This window comes from Chamaea fasciata, unplaced genomic scaffold, assembly GCF_029207755.1.
Source record: "Chamaea fasciata isolate MVZ Bird 193981 ecotype frontalis unplaced genomic scaffold, bChaFas1.0.hap1 SCAF_7, whole genome shotgun sequence".
Lineage (NCBI taxonomy): Eukaryota > Metazoa > Chordata > Aves > Passeriformes > Sylviidae > Chamaea > Chamaea fasciata.
Window position 1 is genome coordinate 239,314 of NW_027094092.1, and position 11,256 is coordinate 250,569.

At 57.6% G+C, this 11,256-nt stretch overlaps 1 protein-coding gene across 2 annotated transcripts; it reads right to left on the reverse strand.

The window, feature by feature from the left end:
- Positions 1–628: 628 nt before the first annotated feature.
- On the reverse strand, positions 629–10,892 carry FNBP4 (formin binding protein 4). Of its 2 annotated transcripts, none has more exons than XM_066187004.1 (16): positions 10,748–10,892; positions 10,507–10,587; positions 9,579–9,715; positions 9,243–9,444; positions 9,001–9,151; positions 8,803–8,920; positions 8,298–8,636; positions 8,002–8,212; positions 6,021–6,139; positions 3,841–3,945; positions 3,425–3,558; positions 2,286–2,467; positions 1,815–2,128; positions 1,180–1,710; positions 933–1,090; positions 629–826 (listed from the first exon to the last, which is right to left on the reverse strand). In XM_066187004.1, exons 1-16 carry the CDS (start codon positions 10,869–10,871, stop codon positions 736–738), a joined length of 2,997 nt encoding a protein of 998 aa, XP_066043101.1. In that variant the 5' UTR covers positions 10,872–10,892; the 3' UTR covers positions 629–735. The 2 variants fall into 2 exon arrangements, with proteins under 2 accessions (XP_066043101.1, XP_066043100.1); XM_066187003.1 differs by having other exon boundaries at positions 8,803–8,923.
- Between the last annotated feature and the right edge of the window lie 364 nt (positions 10,893–11,256).

The following is an 11,256-nucleotide window of genomic DNA, read 5'->3' on the forward strand; positions in this document are numbered from 1 at the left end:
ACTTTCTATGAAGAAATTCCTCCTCATGCCCAACCTCCACTTCCCCTGGCAGAGCTTGAGGCCGTTTTCTCTTGTCCTGTCCCTTGTTCCCTGGCAGCAGAGCCTGACACACCCCCTAGCTGCACCCTCCTGTCAGGGAGTTGTGGAGAACCAGAAGGTCACCCCCTACGCAGCTCCTCCTGGTGCTCCAGACCCTTCCCCCGCTCCATTCCTTTCTTTGGACAGCCCCTCTCTTGCCATGAGGGTTCCAGATCCATCCCGAGGGCTGGAGGTGGCCCAGCAGTGCCAGAACAGGGGGACAGGCCTGTGGCCACAACACTGGGACAGCCCAGGTGCTGTTGGCCTTTTGCCCACCTGGGCTCCCGTTCAGCTGCTCTCACCAGCACCCCCAGGGCCCTTCCCAGCTTTCCAGCCTCTCTTACCGCAGCCTGGAGCACTCCACAGGGTCTGTGTGACCCAAGTGGCACTCGGCCTTTAGCCTCAGCCCTTCAATACAGCCCATCCAGTTTCCTCCGCACAGCCTCCCCGCCCTCCACAATCCACATGCCCACCCAACTTGTAATCATGGTCTGTTGTGTTCTCCATCCCCATTTAGCACCCACCCTCCGCAGAATCAATCAGATGGTACTTCCCAAACTGCTACGATTTATTGGACAATGGTCAAAGGAACTGTACATCTGTAAAAAAAACAAACAAAACAAAAAACCCCAAGAGATGGGCACGGCACTGCATGCCTCATGTGCTCGAGGCTGTTTTCCTCCGCTTCAGCCGTGAGCGCCAGTCCTCTGGCAGTGCCTCGAAGTTGGCATTCCTCTCGGCCATGCCACTGCAGGAATAAAGCGGGATGTCAGCACCCAGCCGGCCCTCTCTTGGATCCCCCACCTTTACAAAGGACAAGGAAATGTCCTGGTGCCAGCCCTCGGGGTCTGTACCTCATCAGCTGCTGCTGCTTCCACTCCTCGATGCGCCGCTGGGCTGTGGTCTCCCGGTCCTCCTCGCTGGAGCTAGAATTCTCCTCCTCATCCAGCTCCCGCTGGATACTTTGCCACTTCTTCACGAGCGATGGCATCTTTGTCTTGCCCTTCTTGCCCTGTGCCACAAAAACAGCAGTGGTGAGTGTGGCTGGAAAGGGAGGAGGGAAGGAACGGTGCCGGGTGCGGGACCACCCATCTAGCCTACCTTGTCCTTGCGCCCCTTCCTTGGCTTCTCCTTCTCTGGAGGCGGTGGCGCCTTGGGGGTGGGCGGCGGGGGCGTCTGCGGGGGCGGCGGGGGCGGCGGCTGCTCGGCTGCAGTGCCCGCGGCTGCCGGGGCTCCCCGGGCCGGCGCCGGCTGCGCGGTGGCCGTGGTGGCCAGGCTGACGGGCACGGCGCACTCCGAGTATCCCATCATGGAAGGCGCGGCAGGTCCCGTCACACCCAGGTAGCCGGACTGCAGCCCCAGCGCCGCGGGCTGAGGGCCAGCGTGGCCTGGAGCCATGCGGAGGTTGGGGCGTCCCTGGATCTCGCTCTGGAGGCGCTGGCGTGGCCTCAGGGAGGCCAAGGGCACAGCTGATGGCTGGTACTTGCCCGTGGCCATCAGGGGCTGGCTGTAGATGACGGGGCAACTGCCAATGGTGGCCGTGCGCTGCATCAGCCCTGGGCTCATCTCCACTGCTTTCCTCTTCTGCGGCTTGGCCGAGAGCAGTGGGGCTGGGCTTGGATCGACCGTGGCCTGGAAGAAAGCGCCAAGGTGAGTGTTGAGCCAGGAGCACCATTACGCATCCAATTCCCAGAGTTTCACTCTGGAATCAGCGGAGCCCTGGCTTCACTATTCACCTGGCTGCTGCTGGCGGCGGGGCGCACCAGGGACTTCAGGGGAGCATCTTCCTCTGTTCCTGGGGCAGGTGGCTCCTCGCCCCCCTCATCTTCCATCTCCACCTCTTGGATCTCCCCATCTTCTCCAGGCGGTGGGGGTGGCGGTGGAGGTGGCGGGGGCGAGTCTGGGGGGGGTGGAGGTGGCGGAGGCATTTCCAAAGGCAAGGGAGGTTGGAGGACCGGGACGGAGGACTGAAGCAGAGTCCAAAATGGAGTGAGCGGCATAAGAGACGTAGCAGGAACTTGGCCTGAGAAGGATTCTTTACAAAGGGAGCCTGAAAAATAGACATTGACCTGGGCTTGAACACTTGGCCTACACTCTGTAACCACCTGCTCCTGCCTGTGGTCCTGCTTGGAAGCAGAGCCACCGTGGACTGCCCTGCCCCCAGGCCCCACTCTGCTGCCAGGACCCCCAGTGCCAGCACGGCGTACCTGTGGGGCGCTCGGCAGGCCCCTCGGTGTGCTCTCCTTTGTCTTTGGGAGGCGGCTTTGGAGGACCGTCGGGTTTCCTGTCGCTGGCGCCTCGCTGTCCCTCCTCTTCGTCCTCCCCGTCGGGGAACTCCCATTGCGACTCTCCAGAGCGCTCGTTAACATAGAAATAGCGTCTATGCTCCCTAGATCACAAGAAAGAGAAGGAGGCTTCAGCTTCCCTTCTCCGCCCCCGACACTCCAAGGCGGGCCTGCCCACGACAGCAGTGCGCTCTCGCAGGGGAGACCCTCGGGCAGCAGGGCTGCCGCTCTCCCACACACAACAAACAACTTTGAGGACAGAGGCAGGAGAGGCCCGAGCCGACTCGCTCAAAGCTATTTGCTATCGCTGGCTGCGGGAACGTCGCCCTGAGCCCCCCGCTCCGAGGGAGGGGAGGGCCGGGAACGCTGGCGACGTCTCGCTAACACTGGGACTTTCAGCACGGCCTTGGCTGAAAGCTGCCCTCCGAGAAGAGGCACCGGGGAACAGCCCAATGGAGGGAAGCGGCTGCCCCCCTACCCCGTGGTGCGTAGAATTTTTTATGATACTCTTGGTGTCAAACACACAGTGAATGCTAGAGAGAGGGAGCGGATCTGGGAGCTGAAAAACAAAAGAGCAAAGATTTCAAACAAAGGAAAATTAATCAAGAAAGTCAAATAGACAAAGAAATGTTTGGGTCTGACCTGCTGGCAGGAGACAGAAATCTTGTTCTTCGTTCCGTCGATGAGTTGAAATTTGTCCTTTGGAAGAGCTGTTGGTCAGAAGAGTTGATCCAGAGATCCTGCAAAGTTCACAGAGCTCTCGCATGCGCGACCCCCCAGGCCCGCCCTCCACAGCGCTGGACGCTCGCGAGAGGGACAATCAGCTCTGTCCGTCAGGGAATCGGCTCCGTTGCAAAGCACTGGACACTCCGTTTGGATCCTCCAGTTTGGTGGCCGGCCCAAACTCTGTGAGTGCCGGACGTTTCTCTGCCTGCCCAGCACTAACAGAAGCCGCTCTCAGTCTGCCAGAGGGACGGCGCCAGCGTCGTCGGGTGGTTGATGGTCACAAATCATGTCTGAGATGTCAGAGATGAAAGGTGAGAAAGGAGGAGAGCGCGTACCTGTCCCAGTGGCAGGACCAGCCTTTAGGGGTGGCGTTTATTTCGTATTGTTTAAGCTGTTCGGCTGCGTCTTGGAGTTTGCGTTTGAGGTAGTTTCCATTGAGAGCACCTTCTCGCCAGTCTGCAATGCGGGTCTAGAGGGCAAGAACCGGGGGAAGCCAGTGAGGTGGGCTGCCAGCAGCCCCAGGGGGGACGGGACTCGAGGATCGGGAGGCTCCCTTCCGGCATGGGACGCGGGGGGCCAGGAGGAGGACACCCCACCTCTGTGCCAAGCCACGCTCTCCCCCCGCCGAGGAAGGGAGTGCCCTGCGTGGCGAGGTGCCACGAGGCTCAGGCAGCACCGGCGCTCGGACGGCAGAGTGCATCCGATCCGCTCCGGAACACAAGGCCGGAGCGAGGGGCGAAGGCTCGGTTACCTCTGTCTGCAACAGCAACATGTGGAAGTTGGAGATAGATTGTCTGTTGATGCCCAGGAACTCCAATTTACTAGTCAGAGTATTTGCCAGCTCTCCAATCTGAAACTGCCAGGAGAAAGGGCAGAGTCAAGAGCTGCCCTCTGGGAGCAGCATCGGGCGGCTGCGGCCCTGCGGCTCTCGGCAAACACCGCTTGGGACCACCCGCGGCCCCTCAGCCTGGAGGGACCGGGATGTGCCACCCTGTCCCTGTGGGCCTGTCACCCTCTCTGTGACAACCCCCTACAGCCTGTACCCCAGGGACAGGGCAGTGTGGGTGGCTGGGTGACAGCTCCTCCACAGACTGCGCTTGACTCTGTGCAGAAGGACAGCATGGGCTCAGGTAGCTCCAGTACTTTGGAGTTACAGCAGAACCAACGCCGCGGCAGATATCTAAGAATGTTTCCCAAATAAATGGGCCAGGATGTCATTCCAGGTTCTGTAAATAACTGCTTTCCAGAGGAACTAGCCGGAAAGCAGCAGGAAGGGATAACAGCTCTGGATTTACTCCAGAGCAGAGGCAGCAGCTATATCAAAACTCAGGTCAGCTCATGGCGACCATGGCTACTCAGGTCCAGCGTCTCATTGGAGTGAAACCTCAAATCTGGGGACATGGGGATCCCTGCATCCATCCCCCTGATTGGAGGCACTGCATGGAAGCAGTCACATGCCAGAAAGGAATCAGTAACAGGAACAGGGATGTCTGCAAGTGGCATCACCACTGCTTTAAGGAGGGCTCTAAAAACGTCTATTTTTAACTTCACTCCTCAGAAGAGGCTTTGGAATGTCCACCAAAGAAGCATCTGTCCCCAGAGAGGGGATGAGCCAGACAAGCAAGGCCTAGAGAAGACCAAGGCAGGCATATGAATTCCTGTATTAATGTGGCTCTGGAGAAGCCAGGGGACATCCTGGAGCAGAGGGTGACTTGGGAGCGGTGGTGCCGGCGCAGCTCCTGAAACCAGAGAGATCCCAACCTGATGAGTAAATGGTACTGGTTACCAGGGAGCCGGCATTCCTTCAACAGCTCTAAGGGAATCCTGCATGGAAAAGCACCACATGGTGTGTCACAGTGCTCACTGAGACCAGAAGGGGGCAGACAGCAGAGGGGACCAGCGAGTCCAGCCCTGCTACAGGCCTTTATTCTTTTTATTTAAATGAGTTAATTTAAAAATCAGGTCTCAAATGGATGCTGAGGGAGGCTCAGTTTCGGTCTGGGAATGTCACATCTCAAAATCCTTTAAGGAGATGTTTTATGGGAGAGATGTGGGATTTTTCACAAGAACAAAAGGACCTTCCCTTTCACACCAGAAAAATTATTTAAGTGGTGGGAAATGAGGACAGGGATGGGCAACTCTCACTGCAGGTTCCACCAGGGCTCCACCACAATCCGGCGATTCCCCATCTGCCACAGGGAGGTGACAACATTTCCCAACGTCACCGAATTACTCCAGAGCCAAATTTTATGCTGCAGGAGATCTAAGGGTAACAGACATGGGGACTAAAGGATAAACGGGAGATCTCCCCTACTGCGCTGTTGTACTGCCCTAGAGCCTGGAGCTCTGCTAAAGACCAGGGAATTGATCCAGTGCAGCCAAAGGAGCAAACCAAGGCTCAGAGAAGAGCTGTCAGCAGGATGCTGCAGAAATCCCCAGGGCTCCCCCAGCCTGCATCTAAAAGTAATGCCGGGCAAAGGGCAGAGTGGTACCGTCAGCCTCAAGAAACGGAGAGATTACGGACGAGGAGTCTTCAGCCTGGAAACGGGACGACTGACCGGGCCAGAGACTGGAATATTGTTATTGGTGAAAACAAAGTCAAGATCAAACTGGTTGTTCTCTGTCAAAACAACACCCAGGGCTGTCTCTGCCCCCCCACACCCTCCTTTCATCCAAGCTTTTGTTGCTGAATCCTACTGGAGACAGGATATTTTCCCACTCCTGCACAGCCCTTCCTTCACAAGCTCTTCCCACAGCCACACCGGGATCTGGGCTTTAAAAGCTTCAGGTGAGCCAAATCCAGAGCCCAAAGCTCTGGTGTTCCCAGGGAAGAGGTGGCTGGGGGAGCCAGTGTGTCCCTTGCTTCTGCTGGCTGCTGGAGCACCCATCACATCCCTCATCTCACAGACATGCACCTCTGCCTCACCATACCTTCAGATCCTGCTCCTCCTCTTCCATTTTTGGAGCCCCTTGTGATTTGGCTTTTTCCTGGGGCTCCTCACATTCTGTCTCTTTGTCTGAGCTCGGATCGGTTGCTTCCGTGCTCGGGGCTGCAGGAAAAGGAAGGACACGTCAGTCCTTGTCCCACCACCACCCTGTCAGTGCCAGCAGCTGGCTGGACACTGCCTGGAATCAAAGCCAAGGTGGGCAACAGTGGGGAAGGAGCTAGGACCCATCAGAGCCAGTGACAAGAGCCTGAAATTAAAAAGGGGAGATGGTCACTTCTCTGTGTTTTGGTGGTGGGGATCCTTCCAGAAGGATTATATGGAAAGGGGAGGGTTGGAGCTGTTACAGTACAAAGCAGCAACAAGGCAAGGCCTGGGAAACTGAGCATCAGAAAAGCAGGAAGAGACTAACCCCCAAAATTTGTCATAAAATCTGTCGATAACAGGTACTAGGTATTAAATAAGTTAATTATGAAAGACTGAAGAGGGCTCCAAAACCTGCCAATACCAGAAGATTTTACCTTCAGATGACTAACTCACTGTCAAAGCAATCAGTTCCAAGGAAGGAAGTCTGTGACAGTCCCATAGGCCTCGAGGGAAAGAAATCCCAATTCTCAGCATGTCCTGGTGCCGGAAGGCAGGATACTTCCCTAAATCACCCTCTAGTAGCAGGGTGCTCAATCTAAACTGGTTATTTTGGAGTGACAGCTGTTGTTCCCCAGGTTAAGGTGGAATCTGGTGCTGCTGGGAAGAGCTGGCTTCAGGGTTATTTGGAAAACCCTCTGGCAAAACCATTCATTTTCCTATGCAAAAATGACATCACTGATTTATTGCCAGAGTTGTCACGCAGCTCATGCCCCTGCCTGAAGCAGAGGTGCCTCAGGGCCACAAGAACTCTGGGATGGGGCAGGCACCAACTCCCACTCCAGTAGGACACAGCCTGCTGCAGGCACTTTAGTGCCAGCCTTTCCTCTGAAAAGCAGTTTCATTCAGCTTTCTGTGCTGCAGGCACACAAATCTTGTGCTGTGAAGGGACTGGCACACCCAGAGAAAAGGAGGCTCTGGGGGGACCTTCTTGTTCCCCACAATGCCCTGAGAGGAGGGTGGAGTCAGGCTCTGCTCCCAGGGAACAAGAGGTAGGACAAGAAGAAATAGCCTTAAGTTGTGCCAGGGGAAGTGGTAGAGCCTGAAGTTGTACCATTCTACATGTGGTAGTGCCCCCATCCCTGGAGGGATTTAAAAGCCATGTGGATGTGACACTTGGGGACATAGGTTAGTGGTGGCCTTGGCAGTACTGGACTCCATGACCTCAGAGGGCATTTCCCACTTGAACAACTCCATGATTCTACCATCTGGGAGTCCCAGAGCTGCTAGGCACAGTGTTCCTTAAAATGCTATAGCTGGTGCATTTTGGGAAGCACAGCTCTGGGGGATCCAACAGGAACACGAGGGGTAGTTGTGCATGACTGATACATCCTCACACACCCTGAGCTGAAGCAGCCCCACCGAAACAGGGGCTGCCTTGCCACAAGGGCTGCAGTCACATTCCCTACACACTGAGTGTGGAGCCCTGGAGTGACTCCAGGGACACTTCAGCTGTCTGGAATTTGGTACCAGGCAGCTCAAAAACTGAACTGTGGAGGGTGACAGTTCCCAGTGTGCCACAGGCTGGATTTGTGATGTTGGGAGGAATGGGAAGCAATGGGACGTGAGGCAATTGTCATATATGTCCCTTCTCCCAAGGAACCACTGAATACGGCACTCTTCTCCTTATGTAGGGCAATCAAGATAAGGAGACAGTGGCAGAAGAGCAGCTTATCCCAGTGAGGCTGGGCTGTGACACAGCCACCCCTCAGCCTGGCCCCACCTGGCACACGTACCTCACAGCCCTTCCCGGCACTGCTCTGTGGGTCTTCAGGGAAAGGAGACCCCCTGCTCCTCCCTCCAAAGGAAGATTTTCCAATTACCTGCTTCTCCTGCTTCTGGGCTCTCCCGGCCCGTTTTGCTGGAGCCTCGACTGGCAGACTCAGGGCTGGCAGCTCCCACAAACAGTTTCCATTTCCCTCGCTTGGAGGCCAGCCTGCGGGACACATCCTGCGAGGCCGACTGGCTCCCATCGGAGAGCGGGCTGGAGCCCGAAACGCTGCCATCGCCTTCCTCCAAGGCACGCAGCTCTGCCTGCCGAGACACGACATCCCAGTTTATTCCCAGCAATACCCTGGCTGCCTGTGTGGCCGTTTCCGGGACGGACGTTTCCCCTCACCTTTTTCCTCTCCAGCACCATCTCCAGCTCAAGCGTGTCCTGCTCCTCCTCCTCCTCTGCACTCTCTCCCGACTGCACCACGCTGCACAGATCCTCCTGCCCCGTGTCTTCCAGAGGGTCCCTGCTGGGCTCTGGCTCTTCAGGGGCAGCCGGCGCCTCTTCCACTTTCACCTCCTCTTCCAGAGGTGGTTCAACCTCTTCTTTGCAGATCACTTTCCTCCTCCAGCGCTCCTCTTCCTCCTTCACCACGTCGGGCAGGAGTGGGGCCAGGAGGGCCGCAGCCACTCCCTTCCTCTCTTCCTCACTGTTGGAGAGAGCCTGCACTCCTTCATTCACTTCCTGTGGGATGAGCTACATGTGAGCTTTCTGGTAGCTGCCTGGGAAAGAGCCCATCCTGCCAGGCCCCTCCCAGAGCTGTGGATGGAGCAGAGCATCCCAGCTGCTTCCAAGGAAGCCCAAGGAGGTGCCTGCAAGCCCCATGGCAGCCAGAACCCACAGGACTGACCTTCTTCACCTCCCGCTTGCTGAGGCCGGTCCCACGGCCAGTGCTGCCCGGGGTCCCTTTGTCCTGAGGGAATGGCTCCGTGGCTGCCATGAAGCTGCCATTGGTGCCTGCCATGGTGCTGCTGAGGAAGAGGAGAGGGAATGAAGGGTGGGATTGAGACAACATCCTATAGGGCAACATCCTGGAGGTCTTGCCCACCTGTGCTGGTAATGCTGCAGACCCTGGACCTGCGTCGCCAAGTACTGTGGCAGCTCCCAGGTCACCTCGTTGCTCTGGGTGTTCCAATAGTAGTAGCAGCCGGTGTTCTCATCCCACACTTCCTGCCAGTCACCCATCTCCAGCTCTCCCACTGCCGGGGGGACAAGGACAGCCTGTCACTCCCCTCTCCCCAGTGACACCCGTTTGTCAGTATCCCCTCTGGAGAGAGGGATGGCGCTCACCTCCGGCCAGCGAGCACTGGGTGTCATACTGCCACTCCGGGGCCGGCGCCGAGCCCGTGCCATTGGCTGTGCCCGACGAGGCGCCCGTGCCCGAATCCTTCGGCTCCGGGCGGGGAGGTGTGGGCGGGGGAACGGAGGAGGAGGAAGAGGAGGCAGCGGTGGGCTCAGCGGGCTGCGGAACGGCCGTGATGGCATCAATCTCCTGGTAAACAGCATCCCACCGTGAGGATCAAACACCAAACCAAATCAAAGCAGTTACTGGATGAGGACAATGTCCTGGCCCATGGAACTCCCATCCTCCCTCCCTCCCCTCGTCCTCGCCAGAGCAGCACTCACAGCCAGGAAGTTTGCCAGGGTGCTGTCGATGTCAGTGGAATTGCTGCCGTTGGCATCCATGGAACGGGCTGGCTTCTCCGGGGTCTCACCCTCCTCATCATCACTGTCAGCATAGGCACCCAGCAGGCACAAACCTCCTGGAGAGGGGAGAGCAAATCCTCAGGGAAATCCTCCTGCTGCCACAGGGCACTGGATCACACCCCCCAGTCCAGGTGTCACTGCCGTCCCAGGGGGAACAGCCTGGGGGGAGTCAGTGCAGGAGCCAGGAATAAAACGCCCCTAAGAATGAGCCATCGCCTCTTGGGAAACAACAGCACGATTAAAATAACTAAAACGGAAACAACTCCAGTCCCCAAATGAATCATTTGGGAAAGGGTTAACGCTCTTCCCTTCAAAATAATAGTTAAACGTGGATAATTATCCCGTGTTAAAAATGGGGGGTTATGGAGAGGGGAACAAACACAGTCCCACAAAACGCCCGTGTTTAACAGAAAACCCACACTCAGCACCTCCAAAAACTATTTGGAACCCCACAGCCCCGCACTTAGGACCAAAACCACCTCACATTTAGGACCAAAGCCCCATATACATGACAAAAAAAAATCACACAAAGGACCAAGCTTTTACCTTTAGGACCCCCAAGCCTCCGCATCAAGTATTACAACCAGCTAAACTTAGGATAAAATCCCACTACCAAACTCCTCCACGTTTTGAACGTAAAAAAAACCCGTTTTAGACCCAAAAAAATGACATCTGAGAATCAACCCCCCCAAACTTAAGACAAAAAGCCCCATTTACAACCACAACTCCCACATTTTTTATCACTGTCGAGCATCGGGGGCCGCAAGCACCCCTAAATCCGAAATTCTCTCCCTAGTTTTTTAGGGGGATGTAATCCCGCGTGTCTCACCCCAGCGCGCTCCCTTACCTGTGGCCTTGACCGCGGCGGGAGCGGGAGGCGGCGGATTGGGCGGGTTGCGGGGAGGCTCCGCCACCGTCTCGGGCTCATCTGCGGGGCAGAAGCGTCAATTACGGGGGATTGAGGCTGGGGGGATCGCGGGGGAGGGCGGATCGGGACCCCCCGGGTCCCGCTAGGCCGCGCTAGGCCGCACCAGGCCGCGCCCCGCCAACAAAGCGCCCCCCGCTTCCACCCGCCTTCCTCGCCATACCCGGTTCGGAGCCCGAGTCGCCCCCCTCGCCCGCGGGTCCTGCGGCCTCGTCGCGGCGCGGGGCGGGCGGGGAGAGCTGCAGGATGGGCCGGCGCCCGGGCGCGGCCCGCGCCTTCTTCCCCATGGCGGCGGCGGCGGCGGCTGCGCCTCGGGGCTGTGGCCGCGCGCACGGGGCGTGGCGCTGACGTCACCAGAAAGGGGGCGGAGCCTGCGTGAAACGCGCGCTCCCTATGGATGGGGACGAGCCAGAGGTTACGGCTCCCTCCTGCCCCTCGATCCCAAACCCCCATCCTATCCCAGAGCCCTGTGCTGCCCCACAGGCCTGTGCTGCCCTCCAGGGCTGTGGTCCCATGCTATTCCTAGGGCAACAATCCTACCGTTCTCCCCGGGGGCTATGGCTCCTTATCCTGTATGCCCCGCCCCTTCCCTTCAACAGCCCTTGAGCTCTATCCGCTGGGGATACAGCTCCATCCTCCCCCGGGGCCCTACAGCTCCATCCTGCCCCTTAT

What these genes read in the sequence shown, in the direction of transcription:
- FNBP4 (XM_066187003.1), bottom strand. Translation starts at nt 10,871, where the DNA reads ATGGGGAAGAAGGCGCGGGCCGCGCCCGGGCGCCGGCCCATCCTGCAG. An exon ending in CCCTGGCAAACTTCCTGGCT is followed by an intron (nt 9,445 to 9,578) that starts GTGAGTGCTGCT and finishes GCTGTTTACCAG; the next exon opens with GAGATTGATGCCATCACGGC. An exon ending in GCAAGCGGGAGGTGAAGAAG is followed by an intron (nt 8,637 to 8,802) that starts GTCAGTCCTGTG and finishes CTCATCCCACAG; the next exon opens with GAAGTGAATGAAGGAGTGCA.